At 40.5% G+C, this 20,651-nt stretch overlaps 1 protein-coding gene across 2 annotated transcripts in view; it reads left to right on the forward strand.

The window, feature by feature from the left end:
- The window catches only part of B4GALT6 (beta-1,4-galactosyltransferase 6), a 90,783-nt gene that overhangs the window by 42,987 nt on the left and 27,145 nt on the right, over positions 1-20,651 (forward strand). For both annotated transcript variants that reach the window (XM_066246909.1, XM_066246910.1), the window contains exon 4: positions 19,424-19,548. In XM_066246909.1, the coding sequence (XP_066103006.1) occupies positions 19,424-19,548 (125 nt within the window). The remainder of the gene's footprint in view (positions 1-19,423; positions 19,549-20,651) is intronic.

Below are 20,651 nucleotides of genomic sequence, written 5' to 3' on the forward strand. Positions count from 1 at the left end.
TTGGCCCACACAAAGGCCCCTGACTCTGCCCCTCTGTGCGATAACATGGGCGCGCACTGCCTAGGCACTCGGAGGAATCGCTCACTCCTTATCTGCGCGCGCAAACCAGGATATGAGGCCGGCCGCGGTTCCCTCTGAGTGAAACACCCTCCAGCACGGAAAACCTCCACCGTTGGAATTGAGTCTCGCTCCGTCCCCGTGCGCGGCTTTTGCAAGGCGCTGGGGCGGCTCGAGATTCCGCTTTGGCCCACACAAAGGCCCCTGACTCTGCCCCTCTGTGCGATAACACGGGCGCGCACTGCCGAGGCACTCGGAGGAATCGCTCACTCCTTATCTGCGTGCGCAAACCAGGATATGAGGCCGGCCGCGGTTCCCTCTGAGTGAAACACCCTCCAGCACGGAAAATCTCCACCGTTGGAATTAGTTCTCACTCCCTCCCGTGCGTGGCTTTCCCAGGAAGAAATTCTCGCCCACTAACTGCACACCGACCAGGAGACCGGGTAAAATGGCCGCTCTGCTTTTCTTTCTTTGTTTGGTTTGGCGCGAGTGTTAGCTTGTATTGCCCGGGTTGCCACAGGATCAGATTTTCCTTGGCTTGGATCTCTGTGCCACAGCCTGGTTCAGCCGTTTGTGCTGCGGCGGCCTGGATCTATTCACCCCCTTTGCCCGCCTCAGTTTCTATATTCACAGTTACCAGAGAAAGCCGCCCTGTTTAGGTTAATGAGGAAGGAGGAGCATTTCTCACTCCCTACTTCCTTCGGGGCTTGGTTATATATTTAGCCAATTTTTCACTCAATCATACCTTTGGGTGCATTGCGAAGCATCTGGAAGCTCCAAGTATAGGTTTCTCTGTTTCTGGTTGAAGATCTTGTTGAGTTTTGGGGGAGATTTATCGGTATCGCTTCCTAGCCCGCCATTACTCTGACGTCATCCTCTCTTTTTCCCATTTTTGATTGGCTTGTTTATCTTCTTGGTATTGTTTTATAAGTTCTTTATAAATTTTGGTTATTAACCCCTTATCAGATGTATTGGTGAATATGTTCTCCCATTGTGTGGTTTGTATTTTTATTTTATTCATATTACTTTTAGCTGTGAAAAACCTTTTTAGTTTGATATAGTCCCATTTGTTCATTCTGTCCTTTATTTCACTTGCCTGTGGAGAGAAATCAGCAAATATATTGCTGTGAGGGATGTCAGAGAGCCTACTGCCTATGTTTTCCTTTAAGATATTTATGGTTTCATGATTTACATTTAAGTCTTTTATCTATATTAAGTTTATTTTTGTGAATGGTGTAAGTTGGTGGTCTAGTTTAATTTTGCAGGTAGCTGTCCAATTTTCCCAACACCATTTGTTAAAGAGACTGTCTTTACTCCATTGTATGCTCTTACCTCCTTTGTCAAATATCAATTGTCCCTAAAGGTGTGGGTTTATTTCTGGGTTCTCAGTTCTGTTCCATTGATCTATATGCCTGTTCTTATGCCAGTACCAAGCTGTTCTGAGTATGATGGCCTTGTAATATAACTTGATATCAGGAAGTGTGATACCACCCACTTTATTCTTCATTTTCAAGATTGCTGAGGCTATTCATGTTCATTTTGGTTCCGTATAAATTTTTGGAATATTTGTTCTATATCTTTGAAGTATGTCATTGGTATTTTAATAGGAACTGCATTGAATTTATAAATTTCTTTGGGTAATATAGACATTTTAATGATGTTTATTCTTCCTATCCATGAAAACCGTATATGCTTCCACTTGTTTGTATCTTCCTTGATTTCTTTTATCAATGTTTTATAATTTTCTGAGTACAGGTCTTTAACTTCCTTGGTTAAATTTACTCCTAGGTACTTTATTTTTTTGTTGTTGTTACAATAGTGAAAGGGATTGTTTTCTTAATTGCTCTTTCAGCGAGTTCACTGTTGGTGTATAAAAATGCCTTTGATTTTTGAATACTAATTTTATATCCTGCCACCTTGCTGAATTCATTAATCAGGTCAAGTAGTTTTTTGACTGAGACTTTAGGGTTTTCTGTGTACAGTATCATATCATCAGCAAATAATGATAGTTTTACTTCTTCTTTTCCAATTTGGATGCCTTTTATCTCTTCTTCTTGTCTGATTGCTGTGGCTAGGACTTCCAGAACTATGTTGAATAAGAGTAGTGAAAAGGGGCACCCCTGCCTAGTTCCTGATCTTAAAGGATTGCTTTTAATTTTTGCCCGTTGAGTATGATGTTGGCTGTGGGTTTGCATAGATGGCCTTTATCAAGTTGAGGTATGTTCCCTGTATTCTCACTTGCTGAGAGTTTTGATCATAAATGGGTGCTGGATTTTATCAAATACTTTTTCTCTATCTATTGATCTCATGTGTTTTTCTTCTTTTGTTTATATGATGAATCACATTGATTGATTTGTGAATATTGTACCAGCTTTGCCTCCCCAGAATAAATCCCACTTGAACATGATGTATAATTTTTTTCATGTGTTGCTGGATCTGGTTTGCTAATATTTTGTTGAGAATTTTAGCATCTAAATTCATCAGGATATTGGCCTCTAGTTTTCTTTCTTTGTAGTGTTTTTGCCTGGGTTTGGAATGAGGATTATGCTCGCCTCAAAGGAGCTTGGAAGTCTTCCCTCATCTTGAATTTTTTGAAATAGCTTGAGAAGGATAGGAGTTAGTTCTTCTTTAAATATTTGGTAGAGTTCACCTGTGAAGCCATCTGGTCCAGGGCTTTTGTTTGTTGGGAGTTGATAACTGTTTCTATCTCATTTGTTGTAATCGGTCTGTTTAGGTTTTCTAATTCTTCCAGATTGATTTTTGAAAAATTATATGTTTCAAGGAATTTGTCCATTTCACCTAGGTTGTCTAATTTTTTGGCATACAGTTCTGCATAGTATTTTCTTACAATCCTTTGTATTTCTGCTGTGTGAGTTGTTACTTCTCCATTCTCATTTCTAATTTTATTTATTTGAGTTCTCTCTCTTTTTTCCCTGGTGAGTCAGGTTAAAGGTTCATTAATCTTGTTTACCTTTTCAAAGAACCAGCTCTTGGTTTCATTGATCCTCTGTATTGTTTTTTTAGCCTCTATGTCATTTATTTCCACTCTGATCTTTATTATTTCCTTCCTTCTACTTCCTCTGGGCTTTAATTGCTGTTCTTTTTCTAGTTCTTTAGATGCAGGGTTAAGTTGTTTATTTGAACTTTTTTCTTGGTTCTGAAGGTATGCCTGCAATGCTATGAACTTCCTTCTCAGGACTGCTTTTCTGTGTCCCACAAATTTTGAGTTGTTGTATGTTCATTTTCACTTGTTTCAAGAAAATTTTTTATTTCTTCCTTGATTTCATTGTTAACCCTTTTATTATTTAATAACATGCTCTTTAGTTTCCTAGTGTTTGAATGTTTTTCATTTTTTGTATTGTAATTGATTTCTGGTTTCATGCCATTGTGATCAGAGAAGATGCTTGATATGATTTCAATCTTCTTACATTTATTGAGACTCATTTTGCATTCTAACATGTAGTCTATCCTAGAGAATGTACCATAAGCACTTGAAAAGAATGTATATTCTGCTGCTTTAGGGTGAAATGTTCTGAAGAGATCTATTAAATTCAGTTGATTGAGTGTGTCCTTTAAGGCTGCTATTTCTTTGTTAATTTATCTATCCAGTGATGTTAGTGGGGTATTGAAATCCCCTACTATTATAGTATTGCTGCTGATCTCTCCCTTTATGTTCATCAAAATCTGCTTTATATATTTAGGTGCTCCTATATTAGGTGCATAGATATTTATAATGGTTATATCTTCCTGTTGGATTGTTCCCTTTATCATTATGTAGTAACCTTCTTTATCCCTTTGTTTTAAAGTATATTTTGTCAGATATAAGTATTACTACCCCAGCTTCTTTATATTTCCATTTGCATGAAATACTTTTTTCATCCCTTTACTTTTAGTCTATGTGTATCTTCTGTTTTGAGGTGAGTCTCTTATAGACAGTATATGTACAGGTTCTGTTTTCTTATCCATGCAGCTACCCTATGTCTTTTGATTGGAGCATTTAATCCATTTACATTTAAGGTTATTATTGATATGTAGTTGTTTATTGCCATTTTATTCTTTAAATCTACATTCCTCTTTTACTAGATATTTTCCTCTTTAATCTGTTTACAACAGGCCCCTTAACATTTCTCTTTTTTTATTTTTATTTTTATTTTTGTGAAAGAGAGAGGGACAGACAGACAGGAAGGAGGAGTGATGAGAAGCATCAATTCTTCATTGTGACACTTTAGTTGTTCATTGATTGCTTTCTTCTTCTTTTTTTTTTTTTGTTTTTGTATTTTTCTGAAGCTGGAAATGGGGAGAGACAGTCAGACAGACTCCCGCATGCACCCGACCGGGATCCACCCGGCACACCCACCAGGGGCGACGCTCTGCCCACCAGGGGGCGATGCTCTGCCCCTCTGGGGCATCGCTCTGTTGTGACCAGAGCCACTCTAGCACCTGGGGCAGAGGCCAAGGAGCCATCCCCAGCGCCTGGGCCATCTTTGCTCCAATGGAGCCTTGGCTGCGGGAGGGGAAGAGAGAGACAGAGAGGAAGGAGAGGAGGAGGGGTGGAGAAGCAAATGGGTGCTTCTCCTGTGTGCCCTGGCCAGGAATCGAACCCGGGACTTCTGCACACCAGGCCGACGCTCTACCACTGAGCCAACCGGCCAGGGCTGATTGCTTTCTCATATGTGCCTTGACCGGGGGGCTACAGCAGACCAAGTGACCCCTTGCTCAAGCCAGCGACCTTGGGCTCAAGTTGGTGAGCCTTGTTTAAACCAGGTGAGCTTGCGCTCAAGCCGGAGACCTAGGATTCTCAAACTTGGGTCCTCTGCATCCCAGTCTAATACTCTATCCACTGAGCCACCACCTGGTCAGGCCCCTTAACATTTCTTGCAGCATTGGTTTGGTTGTAATAAATTCTTTGAGGTTTTTTTTTTTTTTTTTTGTCTGGGAAGATTTTTATTTCTCTTCAATTTTAAACAATAGCCTTGCTGGATAAAGAGGTCTTGGTTGTAGGCTCTTGTTTTTCATTACTTTGAATATTTCTTGCCATTTTCTTCTAGCCTCATGTGTTTCTGTTGAAAAGTCAGATGTCATCCTTATGGGGGTTCCTTTATAGGTGATTTCTTTTCTCTTGCAGCTTTTAGTATTCTTTATCTCTTAGCTTTGGTATTTTAATAATGATGTGTCTTGGTGTAGGTCTCTTTGGGTTCCTTTTAAATGGGATTCTCTTTGCTTCTTGAACTTGTGTGACTTTTTCCTTCATCAATTTATGGAAGTTTTCAGCTATGGATTTCTTCAATCAGGTTCTCTATCCCTTATTCTTTCTCTTCTCCTTCAGAAACCTTTATTATGCAGATGTTGTTTCTCTTCATGTTGCCACAGAGCTCTCTTAGAGTTTTTCAGACTTTTTGATCATCTTTTTTTTTTGCTATTCTGCTTCTGTGCTTTTGCTTATCTTGTCCTCTATATTGCCGATTCGATCCTCTGCTTCATCCAGCCTGCTTTTAATCTTTCTAATGTAGTCTTCATTTCTGCTATTGTGTTTGTCATTTCTGTCTGATTCTTTTTAATGATTTTAATGTCCTTTTTTATGCCTGCTATCTCTTTGTTTAAGTGCTCATTATGTCCATCTATTTTTGTGCTAAGATCCTCAAGCATCCTAACAATCATTATTCTAAACTCTGCATTCGATATCTTGGTTATTTCCATCTCATTCAGTTCCTTTTATGGGGATTTCTCTTATTGATTCATTTGAATTGCATTTCTCTGTCTTCCCATTTTGTCTCTGTATAGACTGCTCCTTTGGATGTGTTGTTTGTATAGCTAGCTGAGTATAGGGTTGGTGTTGTCTGTCTCCAGCTTTCAGTTGTGTTGTTTCTAGATCTTCTTGGGTATGCCTCAGCTGTTCTTTGTAATTGCTGTGGGCTACTTGTCTGCTGCTACTGCTCTTTTTGCTATTGTGTCAGCATTTTTTATGCCTTAGCTGGGTCATATGTGAAGAGCCTTTCCTAAGATACCACTCTAACTAGTGTTGTTAGGTCCTGAGCTGATGCTCTCCGTATCCGGCCTTGGACCTCCCTGACAGGAACCTGGCACAGACCTGTGGGGGTCACTCTTTATGTCTGGCCCTTAGCAACTTTCTTGGAGCTAGAGGTGCTCCAGAATTTGTGGCTGCCTCTGCTGGGCCCTGATGCCCTTGTAAATATTAGCTGCACTCCTAGGCTGGCTTTTATCTACTCTTAGTCAGTGTGTGTGGTCTCTCTATTCCCGAAGTGTTGTCTTTCCACTGCCTCCTCGGGCACTTGGGCACTGGCACTTCTGGGTGCATGGGCTTCTGGGCTGCAGCTCGGGCTTCCCTATGGGTGCAGGGGACTCCTTGCCCCGCCAGGCTTTGTCCCCCAGGTATGTGGGATGTCCCCCAGGTATGTGGGATGCCACCTCCCACAGGGCATGCAGGCTTCCTCTCTGGGTTCTGCCCCTTGCCGTCGCTGTGCTTTGCGCTGGGCTCTGCCCGCGGCCACTGCAGCATGGGCTGCCTTGCTGGGCTCCACCTTCCACTGCTGCGTGGGCTAAGCGCTGCAGCCACTGCCACAGCTGGGCCCTCCCACCCTTCAGAGGGTACTCAGCTATCGGGGGGGCAGTGTAGCCCAGACCTCAGCACTCAAAACCTGTGTCCCTGATGTCCCCCCTGCTTCTTTTTTTTTTTTTTTTTTTTTACAGATAGAGAGTCAGAGAGAGGGATAGATAGGGACAGACAGACAGGAACGGAGAAAGATGAGAAGCATCAATCATCAGTTTTTCATTGTGACACCTTAGTTGTTCATTGATTGCTTTCTCATATGTGCCCTGACTGTGGGCCTTCAGCAGACTGAGCAACCCCTTGCTCGAGCCAGAGACCTTGGGTCCAAGCTGGTGAGCTTTTGCTTGAACCAGATGAACCCACGCTCAAACTGGTGACCTTGGGGTCTCGAACCTGGGTCTTCTGCATCCCAGTCTGGTGCTCTATCCACTGCGCCACCGCCTCGTCAGGCGACCCCCCTGCTTCTAAGCGTCTCTTTGCACTGACTGGAACAGGAAAGCCTCTGGTAGGCGGGGTAATTGCCTCCCTTTGCTGGCTTAATTCTCCCAGGAAAAATGGTCACTTTAGGTTTGAGGAGTGACCCAGTATAGCGATCAGGGTGGCTGTCCCCCACAGTCTCTCTCTGTGCCCCTGAAACTACACTTTCCTCTCACTACTTTAGTTCTCTTGGCGCTCTCTGCTCCCAGAGCCCTGGGTAAGTGGCTGTGAACAAGGTTTGTGCTCGGTCCCTTTAAGATGGAGCCTGGGTCTGAGAATTCTGTCTCCCTTTCACAAACAGCTCTTCTTCTTTCAGTTAAATACTGTCCGTACACCTCCTCCAGTCTCTGGGGCTCCAGGCTGGGGTTCCGGTCCTGGTGCTGAGGACCCACAACTCTCTGGGCAACCCTTCCCCGCTGTGAGAGACCCTCCAGGCCGCCTCTAGCTCCTGGGAGCGGGTCAGCCCTTTCCGTGTCTCCGCCCTCCCTACCAGTCTCAGTGTGGCTTTTTCAGTGATGCTTGGTTATAGATTCCTCTTAGTTTAGTCCAAAGTTGGTTCTTCAAGATGATTGTCCCAAAGTTGCAATCCACTTTGGTTCTGGGAAATGGGAGTTTTAACGTCTGCCTACTCTGTCGCCATTTTCCCTCTCCAAAGGTGGCATCTTATCATAAAAATTGTTTTCTCATGTTGGAGAGGAATTCACCCAAAGGGATATTATTTCTAGAGGAAGTTCCAGCCTTTCTCTTGCACTGTCTCAGCTCTTTGAACTGTGTACATGTGAAACCCTGGGGATGAAACAGTGACAAAAGCCCAAGTATCCAGAATTAAGCTTTAGATACCAAAAAAAAAAAAAAAAAAAAAGATATAGGCCTCAAACTGAATGAAATAGTCATTTAAAACTGTTCTATATAGAGAAAACAGCTTTCTACGTGGAGAGTATGTGCCTTAAATTTTACTTGAAATACAAGAAAAAAATGTAAATATAGATAGGTACTTCATATGTATTGAATATTTATTTTAAGAATTCTATTTTAATAGAAGAATGCTATCATAAATCATGACATAATACATCCACACTACCATTAGCCTAAGGTTTGGGCCTGCACATCCTTCACAGACCCCTGGTCCATTTAGGTCCCACCTCCCAAAGTGGGAGGCATTGTTGCATGTCTCGTATATCCAGCAGTAAGTTTATACATTTGTACCCATAATCTCATCTATAAACATCCATGTATATATAGCCACTTTAACTGTTACTTGCAGCTATTTTAATATTCTTTAATGAAAAATATAATTTATATACTTCTAAAACATTTCGTATTCGGAAATTACAGCAAACGTCCTGGCCGACCAGGGGCGCAACCCGGTTAGTTATTCTTGCGCAGAACAGAAGTGGTGAGGCCCGGGCTTTGTTGCCGGGTGGCCAGGTAGTTTACAGGTGACGCTTCCGCTCTACCCTCTAGCTCACTGGCCACCCCTCTTTTCTCCAGGCTCCCAGTTCTCCTGCTCTTCCCCTTCTATCTCATTCCCACCTTCCAAATAGTGAGTCAGGATTTCATACCTTACAGTATTTACATTTTTGTGCTGATTGATTACACTGCCGGATAAATGGATTCAGGCCAATCTGTTTATTTTTCAATCTTTTAATCTCCCTTTGCAGAAAGAGTGCACATGTTCTCACTGGAAACCCTCAGACTTAGCCTAGGCAGAGTGCAGGCTGGGAGGTCCTGTGGAGCTCTCGCATCCTTGCCCTTCAGGTGCCCTTGAAATCTTGGCGAGTTGCATCAGATGCGTCTGGCCTGGTTGACTGCTTACTTCCTTGCGGTCCAGGCCGCGTCCTCTCCTGGCTCTGAAGCACTGGAGCACTTTCTGAAGTGACACCTGCAGGGGGAGCCCCACGTGTGGAGGAGGTGGAAGGAGCCCCAGTGGTGCAGTGAGAACAGCTTGGGAATCACGTCACCACTAGATCAGCTGTTCAGAGTCTCTTCCTGGCCTCGTGCTATAATAGGCTCTTTCCCTGCCCATCCTGTGAGCAGGATCTTCACCTTATCACCCCCCCTCCACGCACAATGATCAGTGTTTATTCTTTCTCTCTTTCTTTCTGACCGCACTTTCACCGTTGGGGGAGGGGCAGTGTCTGTCCTGAACGCCCACTCCCCCTCTGGGAAAAAACAGTGACATTGCTCTTACTTCTGGCATGACAGCCTCATGCCACTGGGTCATTTTGGGCATTCAGCAGCAGATTATTAGGATTTCAGAGCAAAGAGTCATAGCAGATAGGCTGCTAAGGGACGCTGAGGAATGTGGGTGGAGGGACCCTGAGGAGGAGTGGTGGACATGGGAGGCCCTGTTGGTTGAGGAGAAGGCTATACAGCCTGCCTTTCCCTTTGCTGGCACATAGGTGTTCAAGATGAAAATTAAACTGCAAATGATACTGGAGACACTCCTAATAATAATGATGTTTGCAGCTGTTGAAGCCATAAAGCTGGGAAAAAGGCAAAGATTGGTGTAAGAGTGCATAAAGAATAGCAACTTCAGTCACTTATATGGACTGCTACTATTTAGCCTAATTAATTTTAGCAATTATGCCTAGCGTTAAACGCGTCAGATTTATTTGTGTGGACTTCATTTGATTACAGTGCTAGGTTTTGTTTCTGTCAGCCGAGTCATGAGGGTCTCTACTTACCCTGACTGATCACTCTTACATTTGACCTATTATTTCTCTGCAAGTTCATAGGTGGAGCTGATCTTTTTAAGATTAGCTATTTTGTATAACTTGTCCTACTCAAGGGAGGGTATTTGGTTATAAAAGACCACAAACATTGTCAACAGAACAGGCAGACAGAAGCTTGCAAATTTTTTTTCCTGGCTTACTCTGTGAAACTTAGGCATTTGCATTTTTTTAATGGGTATTTGCATTTTAAAATACTTCTTTCTAGCATGCCTCAGTGCTTAGTGGAAGCTACTGATGAGGAAAGGGAAGGGAGGAGAGGCAGCTGTGGCAGCCTCAGAGAATACAGAATAGCAGAAGCGAGGAAAGGGGCTCCCTGGAGAGGAACCGAGTGTTGTATGTTGTGAAATCAAGGCCACTGAGGCTCAGCAGGCTTGAAATGGGAAACCTCAACATTGGTTGATTTCTGTTTTATGAGATACGGAAGCTAGAAAGAATTTAGTTCTCTTAGTTCTTTATTTTGTTTTTAATTAAGTTGATGGATTGATTTTCTGTCCAAGATTCATTCCTCTTTCAATGGTATACATTGGAAAACCTATTAGTAAAAACACCTTCAGTAATATCATATCCTTACTTGTTAATTTGGAGAACAAGTGCCTAGAGGACCAGGAATATCTTAGAAGTGTGTGGCTTTTCCGTTTTGCATCTCAAGGGCATATGTGATAGTGGCTGAAAATAAATTTGCAGAATTGTATTTGCAGATTTTTCTCTCTTAAGAAATGTCAGGCCTGACCAGGCGGTGGCGCAGTGAATAGAGCGTCGGACTGGGATGCGGAGGACCCAGATTCGAGACCCCAAGGTCGCTAGCTTGAGTGTGGGCTCATCTGGTTTGAGCAGAAGCTCACCAGCTTGGACCCAAGGTTGCTGGCTCAAGCAAGGGGTTACTCGGTCTGCTGAAGGCCTGCGTTCAAGGCACATATGAGAAAGCAATCAATGAACAACTAAGGTGTCGCAATGAAAAACTAATGATTGATGCTTCTCATCTCTCTCCATTCCTGTCTGTCTGTCCCTATCTATCCTTCTCTCTGACTCTCTCTCTGTCTCTGTAAAAAGAAAAAAAAAAAGAAATGTCAGTTAAGTAGACTAGGACAGTTATAGTCGTTGATGTTTATTGAGTGTGTATACCTTTGTGCTGACACTGTACTTGATCCTTCACACACACTATTTCATCCAATCAACACAATCATTTTGGGAGGCAGGCATTACCATTGCCTTTAACTGATCGTGAAACTGGGGCACAGGGGATGACGTCAGAGTAATGGCGGAGTAGGAAGCGATACCGATAAATCTCCCCCAAAACTCAACAAGATCTTCAACCAGAAACAGAAAAACCTATACTTGGAGCTTCCAGATTCTTCGCAATACACCCAAAGGTATGATTGAGTGAAAAAGTGGCTAAATATATAACCAAACCCCGAAGGAAATAGGGAGTAAGAAATGCTCCGCCTTCCTCACTAACCTAAACAGGGCGGCTTTTTCTGGTAACTGTGAATTAAGAAACTGAGGCGGGCAAAGGGGGTGAATAGATCCAGGCCGCCACAGCAAAAACGGCCGAACCAGGCTGTGGCTCAGAGATCCAAGCCGAGGAAAATCTGATCCTGTGGCAACCCGGGCAATACAAGCTAACACTCGCACCAAACCCAAACAAAGAAAGACAAGCGGATCGGCCATTTTACCCGGTCTCCTGGTCGGTTCACAGTTAGTGGAAGAGAGATTTCTTCCTAAGCCGCGGAAGTGGGTGCCCGTGTTGCCCCACGGAGAGGCAGGGTCAGAGGCCTTTCTGTGGGCTGAGGGCAGAGTCTCTGGGCAGCCCCAGCGCCCTGGGAAAGCCACGCATGGGAGGGAGTGAGAACTAATTCAAACGGTGGAGATTTTCCGTGCTGGAGGCTGTTTCACTCAGAGGGAAACGGGGCCGGCCTCATATCCTGGTTTGCGCGCGCAGATAAGGAGTGAGCGATTCCTCCGAGTGCCTCGGCAGTGTGCGCCCGTGTTATCGCACAGAGGGGCAGAGTCAGGGGCCTTTGTGTGGGCCAAAGCGGAATCTCGGGCCGCCCCAGCGCCTTGCAAGGGCCGCACACGGGGACGGAGCGAGACTCAATTCCAACGCTGCAACTTTTCCCTGCGGTTGGGGGTTTCACTCAGAGCGTGAGACTGCTGGCCGGATATCCTGGTTGCAGACAGTGAGTGAGAGTTTCCTCCAAGCGCCCCGGAAGTGGGCGCCCGCTTGTGTTACCGGATAGAGTGGCAGAGCCAGAGGTCTTCGAGTGGGCGGAAAGCCCGCCTGATTATGCTAGCAGCTCTGACTGACTGAGCCTTACCCAGAGCCCTGTGCTGAGTGGAAATAGACTGGGGAGTTGCCAGCAATTTGAGCCTCTTACTATCCAGGCAGAGGCAGCAGCAACCCCATACCTGGACTATCAGGCTACTAATTGAGGAAGGAAAGACTAGGAGAAAGGCTCCAGGAACACGGACTCTCTCACTGTCGGAGCCTATAAATGCTAATGAGCCTCGACTCCCAACGAGAATAAAGCACAATACATGACATTGCCATAGAGACTTATCAACTGCAAACCTCTACCTGAGCGTGCCAAAGGGGCAGAACCCGGGGTACAGAGTCACCGACCAGGAAGAGGGAGAGAAAAGAAAAAGCAAGAAGATAACCTCTCAAAATCAAGAATAATCTGCAGACTTTATAACCTATCCCATTTTATTATATTTGTTCGTTTGTTTCTCTTATCTTCATTCTTGAGACTTTTTTTTCCTCCTCCAATTTGGCCGATTAACTCTCTACCGGTCTTACTCTCTCCTCTCCCTGAACTACACTACCCATAAGTGTTACATCTCCCATTATCATTTCTCTTCTCTTCCTTTCTCTCTATGAGGGTTGCACTCCAAAACCCTTAACTCTCTCTCTCTCTCCTTTATTTTTTCTTCTTTTAGTGGTTCCCTCTTTTTTTCTCTCTCTCTCTTTCTTTTCTCCCTCTATATTAGTTTCTTCCTTTCTCCTTTACATCTCCTCTCATTCAAACCTCAATAACAAACAAATTATCTTATCTGGGACTCAAACCTATGTTTGTGGCATTTTGGGGGGTTTTTACTTCACCTTTTTAACTCACTAGCAGTGTTCCCATCCCTGGCTCTCCATATTATCTAGTTCTTGTTCCACTAAATACAATAGTAAGTTTTTAATTTGTCCCCCCATTTTTCCATTTTCCTCTTATTCCTCTCATCATAACTCTTAGAAAACCAACACCTAAAAGCAAATCATTTTATTCTTGACCCAAATTTTTTCCTTATTTGCTTTTTGTGGGTCCATACGCTCTTTTTTTTTTCTTTTTTCTTTTTTTTCCTTTTTTTTTTTTTTTTTCTTTCTCATTTTTTGCCCCTTTATTACTTTTCCCCAATTCAGGCCCTCCATCACAGGCATTGTTTGTTATAACTCACAGTCCACCACAAGATTTTCTCAAGAAAGAGGGGAGAGGAGAGGAGAGGAAAAAAAGAGGGGGGGAATAATTTCCTTTTTTAAAAAATTTTTATTTTATTTTATTTTTCTTTATTTCATTATTAATTTTTTTTTAAAAAAACAACTCTTTTCGATTTGTTATTTTTTTATTTTTTTTAACTTTTTATTCTTTATTAAATCTCATTAATACTATCAACAAAACCACCCTCAGATGCCATTAAGGAAGAGAAAATTGAATATCATGGATACAAAAGAAAGAGAGGTAACACAGCTAGATGAGGAAAAATCTATGGAGAAAAAATTTAATATATTGGAAACCTTGGAGCTAAATGACAGAGAATTCAAGATAGAAATCCTAAAAATCCTCTGAGATATACAAGAAAACACAGAAAGGCAATATAGGGAGCTCAGAAAACAACTCCATGAACACAAAGAATATATGTCCAAGGAAATTGAAACTATAAAAACAAATCAAACAGAGATGAAAAACTCAATTCACGAGCTGAAAAACGAAGTAACAAGCTTAGCTAATAGAACAGGTCAGATAGAAGAGAGGATTAGTGAAATAGAAGACAAGCAACTTGAGGCACAACAGAGAGAAGAAGAAAGAGACTCAAAAATTAAAAAAAATGAGATAGCCCTACAAGAATTATCTGACTCCATCAAAAAGAATAACATAAGAATAAGAGGTATATCAGAGGGAGAAGAGAGAGAAAATGGAATGGAGAACATACTTAAACAAATAATTGATGAGAACTTCCCAAGCCTGTGGAAAGAACTAAAGCCTCAAGTTCAAGAAGCAAACAGAACTCCAAGTTTTCTTAACCCCAACAAACCTACTCCAAGGCATATCATAATGAAATTGACACAAACCAACAGCAAAGAAAAAATTCTCAAGGCAGCCAGGGAAAAGAAGAATACAACATATAAAGGAAGGCCCATTAGATTATCATCAGATTTCTCAGCAGAAACTCTACAAGCTAGAAGAGAGTGGACCCCAATATTTAAAGTCCTGAAAGAGAGGAACTTTCAGCCACGAATACTATACCCATCAAAGCTATCCTTCAAATACGAAGGAGAAATAAAAACATTCACAGATACAGAAAAGATGAGGGAATTTATCATCAGAAAACCCCCACTCCAGGAATTACTAAAGGGGGTTCTCCAATCAGATACAAAGAACAAAAAAAAACAGAGCCACAAGTAAAAGCTCCAAGAAGAACACAATAAAACCAAATTTAAACTGTGACAACAACAAAAAGAAAGAGGGGGAGAAGACGGAGATTAACAGTAGCAAAGGACGATGGAGTGCAAAAGTACTCACAAAATAGTTCGCTACAATGAACAGGGTAGGGACCCTTTTCATTACTCAAAGGTAACCACCATTGAAAAAACCACCACAGAAGCACATGAGATAAAAAAGATAGCAACAGAGGAAAGATGTATGGAATACAACCAAATAAAAACAAAAGATAGAAAAACGAAAGAGAAGGATCAAACAAGACACAAAACTAACAGAAAGCAAGATATAAAATGGCAATAGGGAACTCACAAGTATCAATAATTACACTAAATGTAAATGGATTAAACTCACCAATAAAAAGGCACAGAGTAGCAGAATGGATTAAAAAAGAAAATCCAACTGTATGCTGCCTACAGGAAACTCATCTAAGTAACAAGGATAAAAACAAATTCAAAGTGAAAGGCTGGAAAACAATACTCCAAGCAAATAACATCCAAAAAAAAGCAGGTGTAGCAATACTCATATCGGATAATGCTGACGACAAGACAGGAAAAGTACTCAGAGACAAAAATGGCCATTTCATAATGGCTAAGGGGACACTGAATCAAGAAGACATAACAATTCTTAATATATATGCACCAAACCAAGGAGCACCAAAATATATAAGACAGCTACTTATTGATCTTAAAACAAAAACTGACAAAAATACAATCATACTTGGAGACCTCAATACACCGCTGACGGCTCTAGATCGGTCATCCAAACAGAGAATCAACAAAGACATAGAGGCCTTAAACAAAACACTAGAGCACCTGGATATGATAGACATCTACAGGACATTTCATCCCAAAGTGACTGAGTATACATTTTTCTCCAGTGTACATGGATCATTCTCAAGAATTGACCATATGTTGGGCCACAAAAACAATATCAGCAAATTCAGAAAAATTGAAGTTGTACCAAGCATATTTTCTGATCATAAAGCCTTGAAACTAGAATTCAACTGCAAAAAAGAGGAAAAAAATCCCACAAAAATGTGGAAACTAAACAACATACTTTTAAAAAATGAATGGGTCAAAGAAGAAATAAGTGCAGAGATCAAAAGATATATACAGACTAATGAAAATGACAATACGACATATCAGAATCTATGGGATGCAGCAAAAGCAGTGATAAGAGGGAAGTTCATATCGCTTCAGGCATATATGAACAAACAAGAGAGAGCCCAAGTGAACCACTTAACTTCCCACCTTAAGGAACTAGAAAAAGAAGAACAAAGACAACCCAAAACCAGCCGAAGAAAGGAGATAATAAAAATCAGAGCAGAAATAAATGAATTAGAGAACAGAAAAACTATAGAAAAAATTAATAGAACAAGGAGCTGGTTCTTTGAAAAGATCAACAAAATTGACAAACCCTTGGCAAGACTTACCAAGGAAAAAAGAGAAAGAACTCATATAAACAAAATCCAAAATGAAAGAGGAGAAATCACCACGGACACCGTAGATATACAAAGAATTATTGTAGAATACTATGAAAAACTTTATGCCACTAAATTCAACAACCTAGAAGAAATGGATAAATTCCTAGAAAAATACAACCTTCCTAGACTGAGTCAAGAAGATGCAGAAAGCCTAAACAGACCTATCAGTAGAGAAGAAATAGAAAAAACCATTAAAAACCTCCCCAAAAATAAAAGTCCAGGCCCTGACGGCTATACCAGCGAATTTTATCAAACATTCAAAGAAGACTTGGTTCCTATTCTACTCAAAGTCTTCCAAAAAATTGAAGAAGAAGCAATACTTCCAAACACATTTTATGAGGCCAACATAACCCTCATACCAAAACCAGGCAAGGATGGCACAAAAAAAGAAAACTACAGACCAATATCTCTAATGAATACAGATGCTAAAATACTAAACAAAATACTAGCAAATCGAATACAACAACATATTAAAAAAATAATACATCATGATCAAGTAGGATTCATCCCAGAATCTCAAGGATGGTTCAACATACGTAAAACGGTTAATGTAATACACCATATCAACAAAACAAAGAACAAAAACCACATGATCTTATCAATAGACGCAGAAAAGGCTTTCGATAAAATACAACACAATTTTATGTTTAAGACTCTCAACAAAATGGGTATAGAAGGAAAATATCTCAACATGATAAAGGCCATATATGATAAACCATCAGCTAACATCATATTAAATGGCACTAATCTGAAGGCTTTCCCCCTTAAATCAGGAACAAGACAGGGTTGTCCACTCTCTCCACTCTTATTTAATGTGGTACTAGAGGTTCTAGCCAGAGCAATCAGACAAGACAAAGAAATAAAAGGCATCCATATCGGAAAAGAAGAAGTAAAGGTATCACTTTTTGCAGATGATATGATCCTATACATCGAAAACCCCAAAGAATCCACAAAAAGACTACTAGAAACAATAAGCCAATACAGTAAGGTCGCAGGATACAAAATTAACATACAGAAGTCAATAGCCTTTCTATATGCCAACAATGAAACAACTGAGAAGGAACTCAAAAGAATAATCCCCTTCACGATTGCAACAAAAAAAATAAAATACTTAGGAATAAACATAACAAAGAATGTAAAGGACTTATATAATGAAAACTATAAACCATTGTTAAGGGAAATTGAAAAAGATATAATGAGATGGAAGAATATACCTTGTTCTTGGCTAGGAAGAATAAATATAATCAAGATGGCTATATTACCCAAAGCAATATACAAATTTAATGCAATTCCCATCAAAATTCCAATGACATTTTTTAAAGAAATAGAGCAAAAAATCATCAGATTTATATGGAACTATAAAAAACCCAGAATAGCCAAAGCAATCCTAAAGAAAAAGAATGAAGCTGGGGGCATAACAATACCTGACTTCAAACTCTATTATAGGGCCACGACCATCAAAACAGCATGGTATTGGCAGAAAAATAGACACTCAGACCAATGGAACAGAATAGAAAGTCCAGAAATAAAACCACATATATATAGTCAAATAATTTTTGATAAAGGGGCCAACAACACACAATGGAGAAAAGAAAGCCTCTTCAATAAATGGTGCTGGGAAAACTGGAAAGCCACATGCAAAAGAATGAAACTGGACTACAGTCTCTCCCCCTGTACAAAAATTAACTCAAAATGGATCAAAGATCTAAACATAAGACCTGAAACAATTAAGTACATAGAAGAAGACATAGGTACTCAACTCATGGACCTGGGTTTTAAAGAGCATTTTATGAATTTGACTCCAATGGCAAGAGAAGTGAAGGCAAAAATTAATGAATGGGACTACATCAGACTAAGAAGTTTTTGCTCAGCAAGTGAAACTGATAACAAAATAAACAGAAAGCCAACTAAATGGGAAATGATATTTTCAAACAACAGCTCAGATAAGGGCCTAATATCCAAAATATACAAAGAACTCATAAAACTCAACAACAAACAAACAAACAATCCAATAAAAAAATGGGAAGAGGATATGAATAGACACTTCTCCCAGGAAGAAATACAAATGGCCAACAGATATATGAAAAGATGCTCATCTTCTTTAGCTATTAGAGAAATGCAAATCAAAACGGCAATGAGATACCACCTCACACCTGTTCGATTAGCTGTTATTAGCAAGTCAGGTAATAGCAAATGTTGGAGAGGCTGTGGAGAAAAAGGAACCCTCATACACTGTTGGTGGGAATGTAAAGTAGTACAACCATTATGGAAGAAAGTATGGTGGTTCCTCAAAAAACTGAAAATAGAACTACCTTATGACCCAGCAATCCCTCTACTGGGTATATATCCCCAAAACTCAGAAACATTGATACGTAAAGACACATGCAGCCCCATGTTTATTGCAGCATTGTTCACAGTGGCCAGGACATGGAAACAACCAAAAAGCCCATCAATAGATGACTGGATAAAGAAGATGTGGCACATATACACTATGGAATACTACTCAGCCATAAGAAATGATGACATCGGAACATTTACAGCAAAATGGTGGGATCTTGATAACATGATACGAAGCGAAATAAGTAAATCAGAAAAAAACAGGAACTGTATTATTCCATACGTAGGTGGGACATAATAGTGAAACTAAGAGACATTGATAAGAGTGTGGTGGTTACGGTGGGGAGGGGGGAATGGGAGAGGGATAGGGGGTGGGAGGGGCACAAAGAAAACAAGATAGAAGGTGACAGAGGACAATCTGACTTTGGGTGGTGGGTATGCAACATAATTGAACGACAAGATAACCTGGACTTGTTATCTTTGAATATATGTATCCTGATTTATTGATGTCACCCCATTAAAAAAATAAAATTATAAAATAAAAAAAAAAAAAAAAAAAAAAAAAGAAACTGGGGCACAAAGAAGTTAAAAAATTTCCCCAGTGTACAGAAGCTAGCATTCAGTTTCCCAATCAATCTAACTGCTTAATTTACTCTTTTGTACTGTGCTATTGTATCCCTTATGTTAACTATGTTGAAATTAAAAATAGTTTTAAAATACGTGAATAGTTGTTAAATTGCAGTGATGTGCTAAGTAGTAATGATATGCAGACATTTTCCAAAGAATATTAAAATATTATTACTCAAAACCAAAATGTTTAAACAATTTGATTTTTTTTTGTTGTTGATTTACTAAAGGTAATAATAGTGTGACTATATAATTTATCATCCAAACTAAAATTGAGAGGAGGTGATACAAACAATTACATGGTGATAACAGGAATAAACTATACTGTACTGGTAGTAAGTTATGCCAATTAACCTACTGATTGTTGCTTTGCTGATTTCATCTTTGAGGGGAGGGAAATGTATTAAAACGGTTCTTTATGTTTTTGACCTTCTAGGGGGATTTCTCAATGTCAATGTAAGTGAAGTCAGTTTTGATGAAATTCATCAACTCTTCTCCAAGGATTTAGACATTGAACCAGGAGGTCACTGGAGACCTAAAGACTGTAAACCCAGATGGAAGGTGAGGTCAATTTTCTCATAAGTAATTGTGACATTACTCTGCATCTGAGGAAGAGTGTGCTTGATTCAAAATATATAGCGAAACACCTTTAAGTGTTGATCAATTTCAGACATCAACATTTTTGTATTTAATGTAAAGGTATTCACAGTTCAACCGTGATGTAATAGTGTTACTGATGAAGACTGTAACTGCATCTCTGCATATACAGAGTATAGTGTTATGACTAAGCCTGAGAGATCCTGGTAACAGATTTTCTTCTGTTCTGTTCTGTGTGGAGGAGAGGCTATGATTTCTCTGCATCCTGCAGCTGTCCCTAGTGGTGACTGATACCTGCAGCCGTAGCCCCACCAAGTCCTGCAGCCTGTGAGAGCTCATGGGGAGGTATTAATATCCTGATTTCCAGGTGGGTCTAGCATTAGAGTTTTCAAGCTCTGTACCCCAGAGCCCCAGACGTCTCAGGAGACTCAGAGGTCACTGTGAGACAGAAAGGGGAACTTGGGCTCTTCACCTCTGTTGCAGAAGGCAGAGCACTAACTTTTTATCTTTTGGTCATGTCAGAATTCTACTTAATGTTGTATTTGAAAAACTATAAGGGAGAGGGCCTGCATCAGCTGCTTATAACTGAAACGATGGTTTCGATTTGACTTGCTCTCAATACTATGAAATTGAGTAAGTGCATATTCATGAAATGTATTTATGGTTGGGTTGGAAGCAGTATTGACATCATTCAAATGAAAACTATGTATGATTAAGTTAAGTGTTATGTCTCCTAAAGAATTGTGACATAACCTTAATCTAGGAATGGTTTTCAGTGTCTTTTAACATCTTAGTATTCTGCTGAAATATTTGTGGCTTTATTTTTGGTACAAAAAAAAAAAGAAATCACAGCTGGAAAGAAGTCTGATGCTGTTGAGATTATGATAAAAGTCTTCTACTTAGTTCAACTTGAATGTTTGTATTTGGGGATGTGTATTATTTATATCTGCACTCCTGATGCAGAGCATGATGTCATGTATAGGTGTGGGTAAAAGTAGGTTTATAGTTGTATGTGAAACAGTTTATCCTATTTTTATTTATTAATTATTGTATTACAACTGTAAGTC

Source organism: Saccopteryx bilineata, chromosome 11 (assembly GCF_036850765.1).
Source record: "Saccopteryx bilineata isolate mSacBil1 chromosome 11, mSacBil1_pri_phased_curated, whole genome shotgun sequence".
Classification (NCBI taxonomy): Eukaryota; Metazoa; Chordata; class Mammalia; order Chiroptera; family Emballonuridae; genus Saccopteryx; species Saccopteryx bilineata.